Genomic DNA, 19908 nt, shown 5'->3' with positions numbered 1-19908 from the left:
TTAGTTGTTTTACAGGTACCTAACGATCGAAATATTGAATAGAAATCCAATATAAAATCACAAAACCTGGTAGGTAACAAAATAAACTTTTGACAGAATTTGTGTAATATGGTGTATGACATACACCATACACCAGAAGATTATTTCCGTAAGAACCTATTCGCAAATAAAAATCGGTGGACATTTATAAACTGGAATATTCTAAAATGTCTGCAAATAGCTACTTTATTAATTTAAAACGAACTCGCCCACTTCAAAGGTGAATAAGTATTTGAGAAAAAAAAGGGAAAAGAAACATCCACCGAATAAATTAGTAATAACATTACTACAAAGTGGATGGCACAGAGATTGAATGAATTTTACAAAAACACGGGAACATTACATATTGCTGAATTTACACGAGCTTAAGTATTTATTTATTTATCTTTACTGTACGTAAGTGCTCAAGAAAACTGTATGGAAATGTAAACAAACTGGACAGAGGTTTTTTATAGTGCATAACTGTTTTCCATTGAACTCGGTACTTTTTGGACCGCGATGTTTCCATGAAAATACGATGGAAAATAATTATGCACTACAACTCTAATACCTATTGCGTCAATGAAGTCGTCACGTCACTCAATGCAGTTCTAGTGAAGTTTTTATTTATTTATTTATTAGAGATAAATCACAATTACATACAAATTTAGATCCAAAAGCATCGTTAAACCAGAATGGTTTGTCTCGATACTCCATTCCGCAGTACTTAAATAATAAAACATACAGTTATCACAAGCCGGGATGAAATTATATGTAAACGTCAGAAAACGTTGACAATTGATATGGAAAAGTTATTCTCACTGTATCAGAAGGTCAATTGATGTCAATTTGATTTGGTTTTGATATCACTCGCAAGTGCTATGCATTATACTAGTACACGTATTGGTGCGAGTGAGATGCGCTGCGAGTACAATACGATAAAATAATAACTAGAAAATAATATTATTAAATTCCAAATCAAAGGCAAACGAAAACGTGGAAGATGTACCTCGTGGCTCAAAAACCTCAGGTGCTGGTCCAAGATGAGCACCAGATCCCTGTTTCGAGCTGCAGCGTCAAAGTGAAAATAACCCTAACCTGCGGCCGGCAGGAGACAGCACTATAAAAATACCTAAGAAGAAACTCCAAATGCCACTCTTGCTTGGGGATATTCAAAACTGATACTTACTGATCATGAACAAAAATCCTCTTACAACAAGTAAAGGTTGGTAGGTAAGTTAGGGGGTGCTACTGTAATAAGACCGTCTATACATATAAGGTAAACGTACTGGTGCTCGACGCGGTACCAGTACATGTCATCTTGAAACTTAAGTCATTGTCAATAGAGGTGACCGCAGGGTGTCATCTATTGGGCATTAGCATGTCGAGCACTAGCGCTACGCTACGTTTGCCTCACAAGCTATTTCGTCTTATAGAAAGTTGGTAGAGCAGAAGGAGCGAAGCTCTAGCTTTCAGACTGTGTCTGAGCGACGACGGCCTACATGGAAAAGTATACGAAAGTTCTTGCACTATGACGGTCTTCTCTGCAATAAATTGTATAAATCTTTACCTTTATTGACTTTACCACCATTTGTATTAAGATATCTCTAATGTTTGCTTAAAGTGTCATTCTATGGAACTTGCTAACTATGTAAACAAACCGCCATATTAAAATTGTCTCTGAATGTCAATTTACTATTACTAGAGAGAGAAGAAAGGACGAAGATTGGAAATTCCAGCTTGCGATAAATGGTCACCGATCCATCGTCTTCTTCGTGCGAAAATATTCACGCTTTTAAAAAGAAGTACGCAAACGGCGCGAAACAATAGGGCTACAATACCTATTCGCCGCATATATTCATCGTCATATATATTCGTGCATCTGTTCACGCAAAAATTCGCGTGCGACGCGAAACCTATTCGTCGCATCGCGCTATAACATAACGTCGGTTCTACGCTTCAATTCATCGTGGACCTACATTTCAAGCAAAAATTCGCGTGCGACGCGAAACCTATTCGTCGCATCGCGCTATAACATCGGTTCTACGCTTCAATTCATCGTGAACCTCCCATTTAAAACAAATATTTCAAGCAAGTAAGCTACTTCGCGGGCGGCGCGAACTGTGAGAAAACCAACTCATTCGTCGCATCGTGCAATTCTTTGATAAAATATCTACAATTTTAATATGTAATTCGTCGAAATTTAATTCGTCGCGAAAATTTGTATTTTTTATATTCGCCGCCATTGGGCTGCCAAGTCCGCCACCATCGCCATGCTTTGGCGCTGACGCAAGTGGCGCAACCACGACGTAGCCACGCGCAGCAGAGGACGTCGCCCAATCAGAGGACCGGCCATCGTTGAAAACTTCAACGCGATTGGAGGACAACAAATATCGTTCGTTCTTTTCATTCCACACTATCATTCTTTGCAATAACTTCACTCAATTTGTCTTTGGCACATCGTTATTTTTACAAGACGCTTTAACGCCATTTTGATAAAAAATATTTCGTTTTCTTTTAGTGAACGCTTTATAATATAAATATTTGATGGTTATTGCAGGAAGTGAAAGTTGTGCATTTTATGTTATAAGTAGTTTGGACTGTGGTCTGCTTTGTGTAAAGTTTTATGTGGTTCTTTAAGTCACAACCATTAACAATGGCTCCGACATCAGAGGATTTGAAGCAGTTACGAGCCTCCCGAGGTTATACTAAGGCTTCAATTACCCGCCTTTATAATTTTACCAGCAATGAAAATGATGTAGGTCTTAGTGCAATGTTTGCCTTGGAGACAAAGCGTACAAGAATAGTTGAGTTGTTTAACGAATATGAACAGTATAACAAGGAGATTTTAGCCTTAGACGAAGCAGACGCGGAGGATGTAGCGGACTATGAGGCAAAGTATTACCACATCCTCACGATTCTAAACGAGGCAATCAAAAACAAGTCCTCGCCCTCGTCCAATGCACCTGTGTCATCCTGTCAAAATAACTACAAGGCCAAACTGCCTACCATCAAAATTGATACATATACTGGAAAGTACAGTGAGTATACGGGTTTCGTTAATCTATTTAGGGCCATAATACACAATGACAGATCCATCGATAATGTCCAGAAATTGTACTATTTGCGCTCATTTCTGGCAAATGAACCCTTTGACTTGATTAAGAACCTTCCTCTTGCTGAAGGCAGCTATGAGGAGGCTCTTAAGCTTTTAGAGGAAAGGTATAATCATAAGTTTAAAATTGTAAATGAGCACATTAATTCCTTGCTTGATATAAATGCCTTGGTCAAATCTAACCCAGTAAATTTAAGACAGTTTGTGTCAAGTGTCAAACAATCTTTGTCTGCATTAAAGAACTTAAGTGTAAGTACTGATAACTGGGATCCTATTATATTGGCTATTTTGTACCGTAAATTAGACACCTACACGTCACGGGCATACCAATTGGAGCGCGATGACACCGAGGAGCCTACAGTCACCGAGTTCCTGCTGTACTTGGAGAAACGCGCCTTGGCACTGGAGAATGCTGAGCCGTCGCCGACAGCCGGGAAGTCTCACCACAAAGCAGTAGTAAATGTGACAGCGACTGCCTCGCCTGCCTGCAGCTATTGTAAGTCTAAACACCGAATATTTGACTGTAGCAAATTCAAGATGCTTACTAGTAGTGAAAGGATAGCTTTCGGCAAAAATAATAGCCTATGCTCTGTCTGTCTAAACAAACACAATGGTAAATGCCGCTTTCATTTCCGGTGTAGTACTTGCAAAGAAGCTCATAATACCTTACTGCATCCGGCTCGAAGGACCAATGTTCAGCGGTGCGGTGGTTGTAGCTGGTTCGTAGAGGTAGAAGAACAGAAACTCCGTCTTGTAGCCACAAATATATTTTATATAAAAGTAGAAAATTAACACGTACTATTCGTATAGGTGTAAAAATGTGAAGGCAATGTTACTACGGTTTCTATGGTAACGAAAGTAAGAAGTTTTGTTGGACTTGCCAACACTAGTGACTTTTGTTTACATAGTTAGCAAGTTCCATAGAATGACACTTTAGCTACTCGCCACTTGTAATGTAACAATGCGGACTTGCACCAAAGTGTTTTAGCACAAAGCACTAAACTCGTGTAAAGCCAACTTAATTTCACATTTTAGACAACCGTTTGTATTCAGGTAAACATAGGCCCCGTACCAACAACAAGGTAAATTAGATTGAGCCATAGCCAGGTTTATTTAAATGTAAATGAAGTAGATAGGATCGGTGAAGAAGCTATAGTACGGGCGGTGGCAGAGTTACGGGTTTTAAACGTCGAATTAAAGAGGTTAGGTCGGGTCGCAGACCACTCAGCCTTAGATGGAGCATAGAAAAATATAAGTAAAGAAAGAGTGGTAACTCCATACATCAGTTTTCTTACCAAAACGCGAGTTATTTCGTAGTCGACATCTAACGTCTGTTTCTCTGTTTTCATGGACGTCACACTAAATTAATAGGTTAGGTAGGTTAGGTTCGTTAGGTAGCTTCAGATGCCCGAAGGGCAAACCGCCCAGAAATAGGAGCCCGTCTAGCTAAGTTGTGTACTAAATGTTTTTTGAAAAGAAAGTGGGGTGGGGTAATCGATTTTTTGATTATAGAATAAACGCCGTAAGAAATATTTGTGAGTGGCTAAATTGTCTAATGGGAAAATAAGCGAATGGAAAATGTTAGAAATTAATGCGTCTGGTATAAATTAAGAATAAATAAATTAAGAATAAATGGTATAAAATAGATTAAGTAATACACAAAAATCATCCGTGCAAATAATCAAGTTTATTGAACTTCTATAGAAGCGCTGTTGTATATGTACTTACTGAACGTTTGCAATACAAATACAAACTATACATTCCTAATGTCAGTGACTCATATTTGGTGTTTGCACGGAAACGTCGCAATAGTCGAGGATGTTTGCATTCGGCGCACAGACCCGCGCAAACAACTGCGAGGCCGGGGGGTAATATTACTGCGAGAGCGGAAAGGAGTTACGGTAGTAGGGGTTGGTACGGATTTATGGCCTTTCTTAAGATGGTATTCAGTTGCCCGTAGGGCCAGAGGATTCAGACTGCCTTCTGTAGATACCGCATTATGGAAAATTCAGTTAAACTTGAGTAGCACTACTACTACTACTACTAGCGCTGTGACGCTAATAAGGCTGTGCTGCCTCTGCGTGCGTCCGAAGACACGGGCAAGGGTAGTATCTGCTGCTCGTGGGCCTCGTGGCCCCACATGGACGGTCTCCTATAGACATCGCATTTACGATTTAGATTTCGTTTCCACCAGAGACGTGCGAAGATGCGTAGCGAGAGATGTGTTTGTTAAGAAGCAATAGAAATGATGCGCTGAGCGAGGATAGGTAAATGAAGTGGTTTTATTGGTTCTTAATGCATCCTTATGACGACTGATGCTTAATAACAATTTGCTGCAATACAGATACTAAAATAACAGATGGGGAAATAGGCATGCCGTTTTAAAATGAGATCATGACTTCGATTGTATGAGAGCGGATTTAAGTAGGTATGTATGTATGTGTGTGGGTGTGTAGGTAAGTTGCAGTCCAAATTGTGTCACGACTAGTCATAAGTCGTGTCAACTGTCATCCACAATGGTGGTAAATGGTTTAAGAAACCCCGATATCAACCTAAAATGTACACGCGAACACAACCGGTTTGTTTCTTGTTTCGGGGAAAAAGTTCCGAATTACGCTGTTGCCGTGCGCCGTATACTAATTGATGTTCGTTGTGTAATTAATTAACGTTAATTTTGATACGAGATCGAGTTTGAAGAACGCCTTGTGAAAATGAGTAAATGTCTCTCTCTCTCTCTTTAGGCCTTCTCTACTCTTCGGGTGTAGGCCTCCTTTTTACGCCATTCGTCACGGGTTCTGTGTGACCTGGAGCCACCTCTTCTCCGCAGTCCTTTTGATGTCGTCGTCCCAACGCATCTGCGGTCTACTTTGGGGACGCGTAAATGTAAATGTGTTTAAAATAAAAGTTACTGTAAATTCGTTTGAAATAAAAGTATCAGAATAAGCACAGAACAGCACAGATGCTGAGTGTAATACTAATAACCGAGTCTCCGCGTACAAACATGCTCAAATCCATCTTACAAATAACGTACGAAACGAACGCAAGTGGAGACACAGCATTTGCTAATTTGCTCGAAGAGCGAATTTATATCTGCGCAGCTGCATTACTCCTATGCAGTAGAGTTATAACTAAAATGTTGTTACCTACTTATCGGTGTTAGAGAAGTCTATTAAAAAACCGGCCAAGTGCGAGTCGGACTCGCGCACGGAGGGTTCCGCACCATCAACAAAAAATAGAGCAAAACAAGCAATAAAAAAACAAGCAAAAAAACGGTCACCCATCCAAGTACTGACCCCGTCCGACGTTGCTTAACTTCGGTCAAAAATCACGTTTGTTGTATGGGAGCCCCACTTAAATCTATATTTTATTCTGTTTTTAGTATTTGTTGTTATAGCGGCAACAGAAATACATTATCTGTGAAAATTTCAACTGTCTAGCTATCACGGTTCGTGAGATACAGCCTGGTGACAGACGGACGGACGGACGGATGGACAGCGGAGTAATAGAGTCCCGTTTTTACCCTTTGGGTACGGAATCCTAAAAAAACAACTCCATTTCTTAGATTTGCACGTAGACAAGAAAAAGTCTGTATCAAATAGGTACCTACCTATTTACTTTTACAGGCAGGGTAATAAAACTAATAAAACACCTACACAAAAGCACTAGACAAACTGTGATAGTAGAAACAAGTCTAGTTATTTGTGTAAAGTCATGTCCAGTGTATGTTAGGTAGGTCGAGTGTGTCGGTCAATTAATAAAAGTCAAACAAAAATAACACGTGCAAATGTGAACTCCATTTTTAAGCTTGGTATTCACGGTAGCCAAAAAAAACCCGCTAAACCCTCACCTCCCAAACTTTCAAAATACATTGCGGAAATAAATTAAACATCGGTTTATTGAAAAGAAACGATAACTGAATTATATGTGAATAAATTTTATGATCCGAAGTAACGGAGGCTAATATACACCGTGCGGCGGCGCCCACTCTGACAGGACAATTGTCGATTTATGCGCACGGAATCCGCAGACCTCGATTTATGACCTAACCGCCGGGCCGGTTAGGCCTCCCAAATCCAGACCAATCCTTTAAGAAACTTATAACGGGTGGCATTATAAAGGAGATAGCTTATCTTCTTCAATCTAGCGTTTTCCCGGCCTAGCGCCAGGGTCCGCTTTCCTGCTCAATCTTCTCCACTTCGCCCGGTCTTCGGCATCCTCAGGTGTGAGATTGTTCTTTTCCATGTCCGTTATCACGACGTCCAGCCAGCGCTTTTTAGGCCTACCGATAAAGGAGATAGCTTATACCTGTTATTAAAACGAATGACAACTTAGACTAAGGCATACTAAGGTAAATGTGGCTAATTCCGTCGTAGGTTCGCAGTTAAAAGTTGCTTTTTACTTTAAAAATTCACTTACAACCAATTCAAATTTCAAATCTTTCCAGCTCATTTTCTAGGTTTCAACTGATTAATGATTGTCGCTTGAGCGATTATTTCATAACACTGTCCAATTGATATTGTCATGGTAATTGCCAAATGGCGATAGCGTGAACATCTAGGGAGGAAAATGGGGACTACGTTTGTACAGTCGCCATCAGATATATCGGAGCGGCCGAGGGGCTCACAAATATCTGAACACGCCTCCATTGTCAAAGCGATAGAGTGCGCGTTCATATATTGTGAACACCATGGCCGCTCCGATATATCTGATGGTGACTGTACGGAGAAGCGGTCGTCCCCTTTCTTCTTGATGGATCACCATCATATGGTCTATCTTGGGGAATCATCGGAAATTTTGGCACAAAAATTCAGCATTCAAAGTAAACTTTTTGACATTTTAGGGTGTTTAATTATAATAATTTTACTGTTAAAATCACTTGTGTTATAAAATTATATGATTACGTAGCTTGATAATTTAGACATACTCCGTCAGAATTTTTGATCCTGTTACCAGCCCACCCTGTATTTCGTCGCTTAGCAATGTCTGCGAATTCATGGCTTCACGCTTTCAAGTCGGTAGCTTTACGACAAAAAACAATGGCAAAAAACACCTGAAGAAGCCGCTCTCAGCCTTAAAAAAAAATGGCGTACCATTCGTATTTATACAATTAAAGTTACGAAGCGTGCAAAGGGCGGTGGAAAGGAAAAATTTCGCAATTAAGACCTTTGAACCAATCTAAAAATCATTTCATATTTCGTGGCCTCTGTGCGAGTCAGCTTCAGAAGTTCACATTTTCAACTCAGTGGCTTTACGACAAAAACAAAGAAGGGCCCGTTCGAACAATAGCGTAAGTGCTAATAGAATCAAAAGTTACAAAGCGAGCGGCTACAGCTCAGTGGAAAGGAAACTCCGCAATTAATAGCCACGATCCGTGATCAATTTGCGTTTCCGCGTTCACTTGACGTATTACCCGCGCTCTAAGCCGTCGATTATTTATGTAAAGTCACACTTTCTCAATGCATTTACGACAAAAATAAATAAAATACCTCAAAAAAACCCGTTCAAAGTGCTAATAGAATCAAAAGTTACAAAGCGAGCAACAGCAGTGGAAAGGAAAAACTCTGCAATTAAGAGCCACGTCCCGTGATCAATTTGCGTTTCAGCGTTCACTTGACGTATTACCCACGCTCTAAGCCCTCAATTATTTCTGTAAATTCACAATTTCTCAGTGCATTTACGACAAAAACGAGTAAAATACCTGAAAAAATACCCCGTTTCGAAGAGCTAATAGAATCAAAAGTTACAAAGCTAGCAACAGCTCAGTGGAAAGGAAAAACTCCGCAATTAACAGCCACGTCCCGTGATCAATTTGCGTTTCAGCGTTCACTTGACGTATTACTGGAGCTCTAAGCCCTCGATTATTTATGTGGCCCCCGACCCTCGTGTGGAGTAATCGCTTGCGGCTGCTGGCTGAGTGAATTTTTCCATTCGGAAAATGGACGAAGGAATTAGGTAACGCAGCGCTTCATATTTCAAGTGGAGCCTGCTTTGTCTGAGATTCAGCGGTGGGTCGGGTTGTTTTTTATGTTGCTCGTAAAAAGCGTATGAAAATACTGCCGCGGGCGGATCGAGTGCCGCAATTATAGGGGCAAATGGAATAATTTGGGGTGTAAAACAATTGTGTAATCGCGGATACCGGGTACATCGCGGACATACCTGAAACAAATAAAACATTTCAATTACTTTAAAGAATACGACACCCGTATTTACATGTTTTAAGCCATTTAACTAATTGACATTACGAGAGTATTTTTCAATCGACTTCAAGATTTCGAATCTTGTCGGGATCTTTGGTTTTAAATTAGTAACCTGATAATTCGAAGACGTACCTATTGCAACTCAAATAAGATTTGTAAACCATTTTGAATTTTCTCAAGGATTCAAAGAATAGTTTCTAGGAAAGAAGACGTCTCACCTCACAGAAAGTGGAATTGCAATAATAACTGTCATCCATACTAATAGCTCATTAGCATGACAAGACAGTTACAGGACAGGCGACAGTCTTATAATGGACTTTCCCTCTAGCGTTATTATTGTAAAAGCAATAGGTTTAGACTAACAATAGGTATAGTTACCTAGTTAAAAAAGTTTAAGTGACCCAACTGATCAAGTGATTACACCAATTAAATAATTACAAATGGTTCATCTACAAACCCCCAATACGTCTATTGCAAGGAAAAAATTACAGGCGATTGATTTCTTCGATTTCGAGCCACCAATTTTTCACCCCAAACACTAATATACAAAATTGAAACAAAGTCGTTAGAGCCATTTTTATTAATATATAGGTGAACCAGGATCTATTGAGGGTGCGCCATGTTACGGAAATTTGTTGGTACTAATTTCTAGCAATGGCAACAATTTTAATAATAGACAACATCTACCCTCTATGATAGTTGTCAATATTGACAATGTAAACATTGCTTTGTCTAGTTTCGTGTGAATTATTATTAGACTGCAATAATCATGCCGAAAGTTTTAGATTTTACAGAGAAAAAAGTTGTAAATAGTGTATATAGTTATTTATTGAAAAAAGAAACGTGCGGGAGAGAAATTTCTTCCATTAGAAAACATAACGAAATTAGCATCTGAATTGACGGGTAAGTTTCAAACTTATGGACAAATGTCACTATAGTCAGGTCGTCACGATTTGGTTGATGTCTTGTAATAATTTGATTTGTGTATTAGGTGTATCGCATGCATCGGTATCACGGATTGCTAGCGAAGGGCGGCGTTTATCTAAATCGAGTCAGCCATTTAAGCGTAAAAACCGAAGAAATATCCAAACATCAAACTTCGCACTTATTAAAGTTGTCGGAATAAAACAAAAATCATCTGCCAATTCCCATTGTCCCCACTATACAAATTGTTGCTATATAAAATTCAAAACGAGCGCCCTCTTGACAATACTCCCAAAGTTCTGGTTTACCTATAAAAGAAAAATTGCTCGTACATAGGAACTCGGTCCTCAACTGAGACGAATTTAACGACACCGCATTCGTCACATACAATCCGTAAAGCCGTTAAGGCTGGATGGCGCGCAAATACATACAAATACAGGTACTGGTAGTGGTCTGGCTATAACAGGTAGGTATTTGGCTAGAGATACAAAAAAGTTAGTGACAGCGACATGTCTCTATTGAAATCAGAACAAGATTTTATTCACACGGTGCCTTGATTAAATTCTCCCCGCTCACTTTCATAGCAATCATAGATATAAACGGTATTTATGAGAATTCTATTAACTGCATAAAAAGGTTGTGCACCGGATCTGGTATTTAATCGTTTTTTTTATGTAGATTTCACAGTTCTATAACAGTAATTAGAAACATATTTCGTAACATCTAGACAAAATGTAGGTATCCTTAATAGATAAGTATATACAGCTTGATTTTTTTACCACAATGCTGTAATTGCATGAAATTCGAACAAGCGTCATTTTATTTCAGCTAATCAGAAAAAAATATAGATATTAGGTATTCATGTGTGATTTTAACCATACTCAAGTCGCGATTAGACATGTAAATCGGATCGGCCAAGGTATTTACAAATAACTGAACACATTGAGATATTTTAAGCACCTTTGCCGTTCCGATATATCAGATGCATTGTACAAGAAAAAGGCAAATATATTTGGTCAACAGTACAAAAAACACACAGTAGAAAAAGGCGGCAAATTTGAAAAATGTAGGCGCGAAGGGATATCGTATCATAGAAAATTTGAATTTCGCGCCTTTTTTTACTGACAAGATTTGGTTGACCAGCTATAACAGTTTTATCAGTTATCCGTGAACAAGATGCATGTAACTGCGTCGAAATATCGGGAGTTCGAAAACAATACAAAAGGTAATCACGGTTCATATCCCGGTCGATATACAGTGTAAACTCCCTATAACGTCACTCGATATAACGTTTCACTCCCTATAACGTCGACATTTTTGCCTCTAGTCGGTTTACTTTAATATTAATTTCTCTCTATTTAACGAAAACTCTCTATAACGTCAAAAAGTGTCCGGTCCCTTGAGTGTCGCTATATAGAGTTTACACTGTATATCTAGTGAAAAGGCAGAATACTTCTTCTATTCGAGTATTTCCGTCGTACATTCGAATCAAAGTTAAATCGACTCAGTATGAGTTTCTCCAGCAAACTCTTTGAAGACTTATCAATATGTTGTGTAATATACCGAGGTTATAACTATCCGGGAAAATCTTTCCAAAATATTCCTGAGAAAGAACACGACAAGGATCACTCGAGGCATCTGAAGTATTGGACTCCTTTGAAGTTCTCAATATGTTATTATTAGCCTACTTATATAGGGCATTATCTATGAAAAGGGACCTTATTGTCGATGGCGCTTACGCCGCACAGCGTTGCGCGGCATTGTATTTATATCGGAGCATCGTTAATAATGGCGTAAGCGCCATAGACAATAAGGTCCCTTTTCATGGATAACGTCACATATTTTCGATCCGTGTAAGAAGTTTGCTTGAATATCATTTGTGACCCTTGCGATGATGGCACTTGAAAGAATTCCGACAGATTTTCGTACTTTCTGTTCCCGTGTGGTTAGAAAGAAACGCTTATCTAGTTTTTACAGTGTAAATATTTTATTGCGAAATTAGAATACCAACCATTTCGTAGAAATTTTAAAACTGCGACTGTTTACGGCTTCGTAACGAGCTTGATAAGGCAAGCCAAGTAATTAAAAACAAATTGCAATTCGACTTCAATCTATTCGAAGGAGAATAGGTACTAGGTTTATAGAAATACTGTGTACAACGACATAAAACGGCATTTTCTCGTACTCGAGTGCATGTAATAAAAACCACAGTCTAATATAAAACAATACAGTCATTGGACGAAGCCGTCTAGACAGGGCAATCGTGCGGGGTTGCGATGGGTGGGTACGCGTACCCGAGCTGCATACATCGCCATTGTTAGTAGCTCGGTACTACTTACAGGGCTAGCGTGCCTTATTAATTGTTACATATTATTTTGGGCACTCGTGAAGTTTGTGACAACCCTACTGTGTTGTGCGGTGCATTTACGCAAACATCAAATGCGTCGATCGACTGTTACTTTTTACGTGTAAAAACAGTCAAAAATTCGCCAAGCCGTAAATTGTAAGTTATCTTGTATCGAAAATACTAAAAGCGTTGGGGTCGCTCGAGCGTATCGGCTAAGGAGGAGGACAAACGAGGTAGATAAGGCTCCGCCCAAAGTGCTAAGCACCCGGCCAGCGAGGTTCACAAGCGTTACCAAGCGCCGAGCGTTGTTTATATAAGAGGAAATGTTCATCAATAACGCTTAGGTTTCAAGACAGTCAGTAGTGTCAATAGTGTTAATAGCGTCTCAATCTTAAGATGAACGGCATGCGGTTTTCTTAGAAATGCAACCACGGTAAAGCACCAACCACCGAGCGTGTTACCAATCGCCAAGCGTTGTTTGCACAAGAGGAAATGTTAATAATAAGGCTTTACATGAGGTTTAAACTTTAACCAAAACATTTAAATTTATTCTAGGCTTGATTTGTGAAGACAGTCAGTACTGTCAATAGCGTCTCAATCTTAGGATGAACGGAATGCGCTTTTCTTTGAAATGCAACAACGAAAAATAACACAATACACGAGAAGACGTAGCCCTAAGGGTAAACCATGTACCCAATCGTATGGGCGCATGCAACTCCAGCGGGCGCAGCATGGTTTCATTTTTATCGCCTGTCACTATGCCCGTCAGTTTTGCACTTACATACTTGTTAGGACGTGACAGGCATGGTGACAAGCGATAAAAATGCGATCGTGCTACTGCCGCAGAGGTATTACATGAACGCACAGAAAACGTTGGTCTGTGCATGAACGTTATGGACACTTTAACATAAATAAGTGTTGGTGTACATATATCGACTAAAGAGCGGAGGACCAACTATTTGAAAGTGCTAAGCCCCCGCCCAGGGAGCGAAATATCAATAGGGAAGTTTTATAATGTCGCCATTTTTGTCCGCCTATTTAGATCGGAGAATCTTAGTGTGTAGTAGAAAGTACCGACAAAAGGAATAATTTTCTGAAGTTCCTCTTAAACTGGCTAGAACCGAGCTCTCGTACGCTCGGATAGCTGCATCAACGGGGCCAGGACTAAAACATTACCGCACGAGGGAAGTCGCTTTGCAGGCTTGTGAACGCGGAAATTGAGATATCCTGCTTTAGGGTTATAAAGCCAGCAAGAAGCTTTATAATTTTGCCATATTAGTTGATCTGTCCGTGGCTTATTAACTCAGATACTGCTACTAGAAAGTAGCCATATAACATGTTGGTGTATGTAAATGTATGGCAAAAATATTAATCACGATGACAAAAAGATACTTAGAATGAGATGATGAATGATGTAGGAATTTTAGAGTAGGTACCTACTATCTACCTCCCCTCTGCTCTCCCCTGCTGTGCTAAGCCCTTAATTGAATGTCTACTATTCTTCTGCACAAAGAAAACCCCTTAAGTATCAAAGCGCCCAAAAATAATTTTGCATTTCGTGCAAATCATCCCCGAAAACAAATAATCCAACTCACCCCCGCAAATAAGACGAGATAAAAAATTAAACCTGAAGTTGTTTACTCTACGCCCCTTCTACAGACCCAATCAAATTACAATATAAAAATCGCCCAATTTAACCTTCATTGATGGCTAGGTAATTTCATTTTCACTTTGAAATTAGATTTAGGAGTTTACGTGTTGGTGGTAATTTTTTTTTAAACCCTGAAATACTTTTCAATCGCTACGAATATTGCTATAGTCACCATGTCTGTTTGTTACCTCTTCACGCTTAAACCGCTGGACCGATTTAAATGAAATTTGGTATGGAGAGTTTGAGACCCGGACAAGGACATTGGAAAGTTTTTATCTATCATCGTGAACATTCTATGCAGACGAAGTCACCGGACAGAAGTTATTTTGTTATATTCTATTAGTATGAAGATTGTAGTGTTTTTTTTTAGACGAAAGCATAACAATTCTGAAACAGAAGCCTAGGTAGATAAGACTGGCTCTGTGAGCTGTCTGACTTGTAGAGAACAGCCGGCCACACGAAAGCATTTTTGCCAGTCACAAGCCAATTAAATTCGAATAGTGATAGGTATAGTATACCACAGACAGAAATAGGATGTGGATACGGTTTGGCACACTTTTTTTGAGAGTTAAATAAATTCACCTGCATTCAGGCTCGCAATGATTTTTCTTCGCGGCCAATTTAGAACATTATTAGAAGCAGACGCAGCTGCATATGTCAACTAACGCGTAAATCCACAATTCCACATATAACAATCATCATAATTTACGCCGATCGGACCAGGCATTAAAGTTGCTCGTTATCCATTTTAATTAGTTAGCATTGTACTCGGACGCAGTTCCATTAGTTCCAATCGCTAAAGCGAATGAATTGCCTTTAATAGGGAATATTACGCGAAACTCTGCGTAGGTGGCGCCACTCCCACAATGAGTCACAATCTAAGGGTCTACCGCAAACGAGAGTCGTAATTTTATTACCTAACCTCTCTATCACTCTTGCATATTCGAGCGATAAAGAGGCAGATAGCCGAGTTTCGATTTCGCGTTTCTCGGTAGGCCCTTTGTAAACAAACCGCCTTGATGTATCAATTTGATTGTCTGTGAAAACTTGTCAAAAAACAGTTTAAGGTACAGTATGTGTAAGTTAGTGGTCATAATTATTACGTCGCTAGTACTGCACTCTGGCGGCAAAATATTGCAGTAATACTCCCTTATTGAATTCGGTTTAAGACGAAACAGGAGCTGAGATTTAAATATTTTAAGTAAATATACCCGTCTTGTTAACGGAAGCGGCTCCTAAAACTAGTGCGACAACTCGACAAGGACGAGGCGCAAAATCCTGCGTAAAAATGTCAAAAATCGAGGTTTCGTACTCGACTGTTTCCTCCTCCAAAACTTAACCAATCATAACCAAATTTGGAAATCTAAATGATTATGAAATTATCTGTGTCGGACCGTTTTGCTTTTTTGGCTAATTATTATCAGTTTTGAATACCACGCCTCTCATTGAGGCATAGTCAATTAGGCCATTTTGGCCATTTTTGAAGGGCTCTAGCGCCTTAAAAAACAAAAATATCAAAAAAGTAAAACGGTCCAACACAGATATTGACAATATTAATCTGTGTTGAAAAAATCATTGCTCTAGCTTCAAAACCCACGGAGGAAATAGTCGAGTACGTTTGTATGAAGAAATTACCACTCCTGTTGGCTCTTAAGGAACCAAATACGTAGACATTTTACGAAAGATCCCTCGAAAGGGACTTAAAGAGAGAGATTTTGCAATGAATAGCACTAGCATGATCACGTTTTTTTATCGCCTGTCGCGTCATGCGTCACTTTCGTACGTAAATACATACGTGTTAGAAACGTTATGGGATCGCGAACATTCTACCACGAATAGGATAATATGAATATTATGAACATAGGTCAGGTTACCCTGGCTAGCCCGTGAACTATCGCCCTAAATCGTGCAACCAATCAGAATGTAGACCCAGGGAAAGGTGCAAGTCTTCCCAGTTCCAGGGAAATAGCAAGCTGTCTAATAAATTGGCTTGTCATAAACATCGCTTTGCAAAGCTTTCGTAATTCTCGAGCGCCTCGGGCGACGCTTAACGAAATCGCGGTAATTGAGTTAAATTAAGTAAGTGAAGTAAACGAATACAAACAATGAATCGTTATTTCCCCCGTGTGTCTGTTTGTTTATTGAGATTTGTATCTTATAATTATAGTTAATGACGAGATATTTACAATACCTAAAAGGTATGTTTCCTTTATTTTGGCACTGTTGCAAGCATCACCATTTTCAAGGAGTGGAAACGTAGCTAGTTATATGTAGAAATAAACTCATTCGATGAATCGTGTAATAATACACACGTACATACATTGATGCTTGTATGTAGCATACATAAAACGTAAAAAATCAATATAAAAACTACAACCACTAAAATGCTTACGACAAACATTTCGTGAAAAAAATACAACAATACATACAACGACAATACAACAATGCAACAATACATTTGCAATATTATCAGTCAGCACCGGCACTTCACGAGCAAGTTGCTCCCCTTTAGACAAGTTTTCTTGTCAACCCATCGTTTTCTTATCGTATGTCACCAGTACTTCGATACTCAAACCTGCATATACGCCGTCGGCCCGAATAGCAGGAAAAACTTTAACTGTGAACTTGAACAACTGTGACGCATAGACGTACGAAGTCGACGAAAAATCCCTAGTTTACGAATATTTACCTAGGAGCACAACTGATAAGGTGCAGTTTGTAAGAAAATAAATTCATTTACGTCACCCTAGCTAGGCCCGTAAGTGGGATTTTCTTTCGTTCTGCGTAAAGAAAATCGCACTTCCTGGCCAAGGCAAGACGTAAAACTTTAGAGTTAGACAAACCACGGGCGGTAATTCGTAAAGCCCCAGATCGCATATTTATGGCCCTCACCTTCGGTTCGGGCCACTAACACCTGCGATCTGGAGCAATTACGAATTCACCTCCTAGGTACTTATGTAATGTACTATTGTTTGGTTGCGGAAAACATTTAATTTAATTTTAAATCCAAATATATCACGCACACGGGGTCTATCATTGTTACCAGCAATCATTTTTTTATTGACAGCAAGGTGGTTACTATACTCAAGCCACAAGCAAGTACCTTAATTAAAGCGTTTTCGAAAATAAATGGAAAATACCGAACACAACTCCATAATGCCATCACAATAACATGATTAAAGCCTGTCTGGTTATCAGGCCTAGCTAGAGGCCCACGGTGTACACACACGTGTAGTATACGTTGTTGGTAGGTGAAAACCTACAACGTCACGTCAATAAAATTAAGTTACCTACTCGGCGGACTCTTTCGGCACGACAGTTCACCATGCTAGGGTAGAGAAAGCCTGTTAACGTTTTTGCTTCAAAGCTTATACGACGTTTTAGTTTTGTTGCAGTTGTACAATTTTCTCGGAGCATATAGGGACACTATAAATATTTATGATGTACGCTCGAGTCAATCATTGGTTAGTTTGTAATAACACGGGTACAAAATGATAGTTTGAAGTGTCAAGTCTAATAATGGATTAGCTAATGACTAGATCGACTAGTTAAGTTTAACATGTCTCTTAAAGCCATCACCAGTGTTATCTCTTCAACTTTTTAATATTTCCATTCGTTTTACGACAATCATGGCATTACAGGAACAACCCCAAAAACGCGATAATAATATGGCCGACCCTTAGAAACTTTGACATCTGATCAGACGAGATAGTATGAAACCGATTTTGTTTCGCTACTACAGAGAAATTTGTATTGTATGACTTACCTTGCTAGATAAAGAGAAGATCTCTTTTGTTTGAATTCGGCGTTCTTTGGAACATTGAATTCCTTATTTTACGAAGGATAATATTAAATTAATAAATCACGAAGGCACGTTCCGTGACTTGTCTGACATAAAATACTATCCATCACTCACGATTGCATTTTCGCAAGAAGTCACATTCACTGAAGTGTGACGTAGAAACATATATGTGACGATAACCTAATCAGGGGGTGGCGTTACAATCAATAACGGAACATCGGCGAAGGTAAGGCACAGTTCAGTATTGGAGGACATTTGTCAATAAACTGCATGAACATGTAGTTTCAAGACTTATATTAGAGACTGGACGTTCCATCTAGTCGCCGTTGAACTATGAAATATGACCTATAATGTCGTCACCATGGAGTTGCTCTGTCTCTTTCTGCAGTGTGATTCTCTTGAAAGTAATTATAACGTTGTATGCCTTAAAAGCGGAAGCTCGTATGCTAAATTTATCAGAATCTTTTATCCCTGTCTGTTGCAAGCACAATTGCTCACAACTCTGTAAAAGCGAGAATTATTTGACATGGAAATCGCTGGGTTTGAAATCTGTGCAAATCGGTATCGGTATATGACACGAGAAAAACCGTCCTTCAGGAGTTTTCAGTTACACACCAGGCAACCCTACCCTCACCCTCTTAGTCCGCGTCCTACATTTATCGCACATTAGCCCGACATCAAAAGACGCGATCAGCAAGGGTAATGCCCCGGTATCTGTATGACGGATGGGATTCGCCTCCTGGTCACGTTTTCACGAATCCAGTTTTCGACCCAACCAGCGTGATGTGACCTCGAGGAAATGTGTAATCGGAGACCGCTTTTATACGAAGTCACCTAAGGCTTTAAACCTTTCGTACGCTGCTGTCAAAAAATTGCCAATGACATAACGATCATCAATTTAGAGGAATATGGTGCACTGCCTAAAATAATAAAAAGCAACTAAAGGTTAAACATACTCAAGTATAACAAGCATTTGGAATGACGCCTCACACTCTTAAAATCCTATCGCTCAGCAAGCATATCTTCACGGAAGAACCAATATAAACAAGACCTCTCAACTGTTACTAGCTGGAAGTACGCGTAGATCATATTTATAAGTACCTAGTTTATCAGAAACGCCGAGGTAAGTCGTTGTAAATAAGAACCATAGCTTAAGGACATTCGTATACTTTGTACTCGAGGATAAATGCTTCGTTTTCAAATTCGTTACCCGGGAATGTGGCTGAATCTTTTATTACTTTCCCTTTGAACATCGCAGTGACATTATGTTATTTCTTTTGCAAATTGATTCTTCAGACGTTATTAAGTATTCATTAGTTTGCAACGCCCTCGGACAACTACGGCAAAATTACTGTGTAAATCGATAAGGCAAATACTTTGGCCTTTTCGCGTTTCTTTGATATCTAAATGTGTATTATTAGCCCATAAGAATGTCTCACTGCTCGAAGGCAAGGCCTCCCCTTATTCCCGCCATTTGATCCTGTGCAATGCACATTTCCGCCACTTTTCACAATATGTGTCTAGTGTAGGTCGTCCCGCCATCTCCTTTTTGGTCTTCCTCTGCCCCGAGATCCATCCTGTGGGATCCAGTCTGTGGCTTGTTTCGTTTTGACTTAATTATAAGAGTCTGAAAAACTGAGTCGAGTCTTAAAGCACAAAACTCAACGAATCCGAGTTTTAACCAACCTACATTAGATTCGACTGAAGGAATAGCAGCGCCGGATGGAAACTTTATTTCGTTCATTTATTTCGGACCCGAGCCCTTATCCGGTGTAAGTTTACCGCCATTTCCGTCGGTATCAAAGGGTCCGAGTCAGTGCGGTTGCGTTTAGCGACATGATATTCCCATTGCTT

At 39.5% G+C, this 19908-nt stretch overlaps 2 protein-coding genes across 2 annotated transcripts in view; one reads left to right on the top strand and one right to left on the bottom strand.

The window, feature by feature from the left end:
- Positions 1-19908, bottom strand: part of LOC134649739 (mannosyl-oligosaccharide alpha-1,2-mannosidase IA) — a 138286-nt gene that overhangs the window by 94337 nt on the left and 24041 nt on the right. The gene's annotated exons all lie outside the window — the stretch shown is intronic.
- On the top strand, positions 2675-3925 carry LOC134649694 (uncharacterized). Its single transcript, XM_063504521.1, has one exon. It carries the CDS (start codon positions 2675-2677, stop codon positions 3923-3925), a length of 1251 nt encoding a protein of 416 aa, XP_063360591.1.

This window comes from Cydia amplana, chromosome 7 (assembly GCF_948474715.1).
Source record: "Cydia amplana chromosome 7, ilCydAmpl1.1, whole genome shotgun sequence".
Classification (NCBI taxonomy): Eukaryota; Metazoa; Arthropoda; class Insecta; order Lepidoptera; family Tortricidae; genus Cydia; species Cydia amplana.
The sequence above is the reverse complement of the archived record's forward strand: the minus strand, read 5'-3'. Positions and strand labels throughout refer to the sequence as shown.

Bases quoted from the DNA above. Each gene is read 5' to 3' on its own strand.
- LOC134649694 (XM_063504521.1), top strand. From the start codon at position 2,675: ATGGCTCCGACATCAGAGGATTTGAAGCAGTTACGAGCCTCCCGAGGT.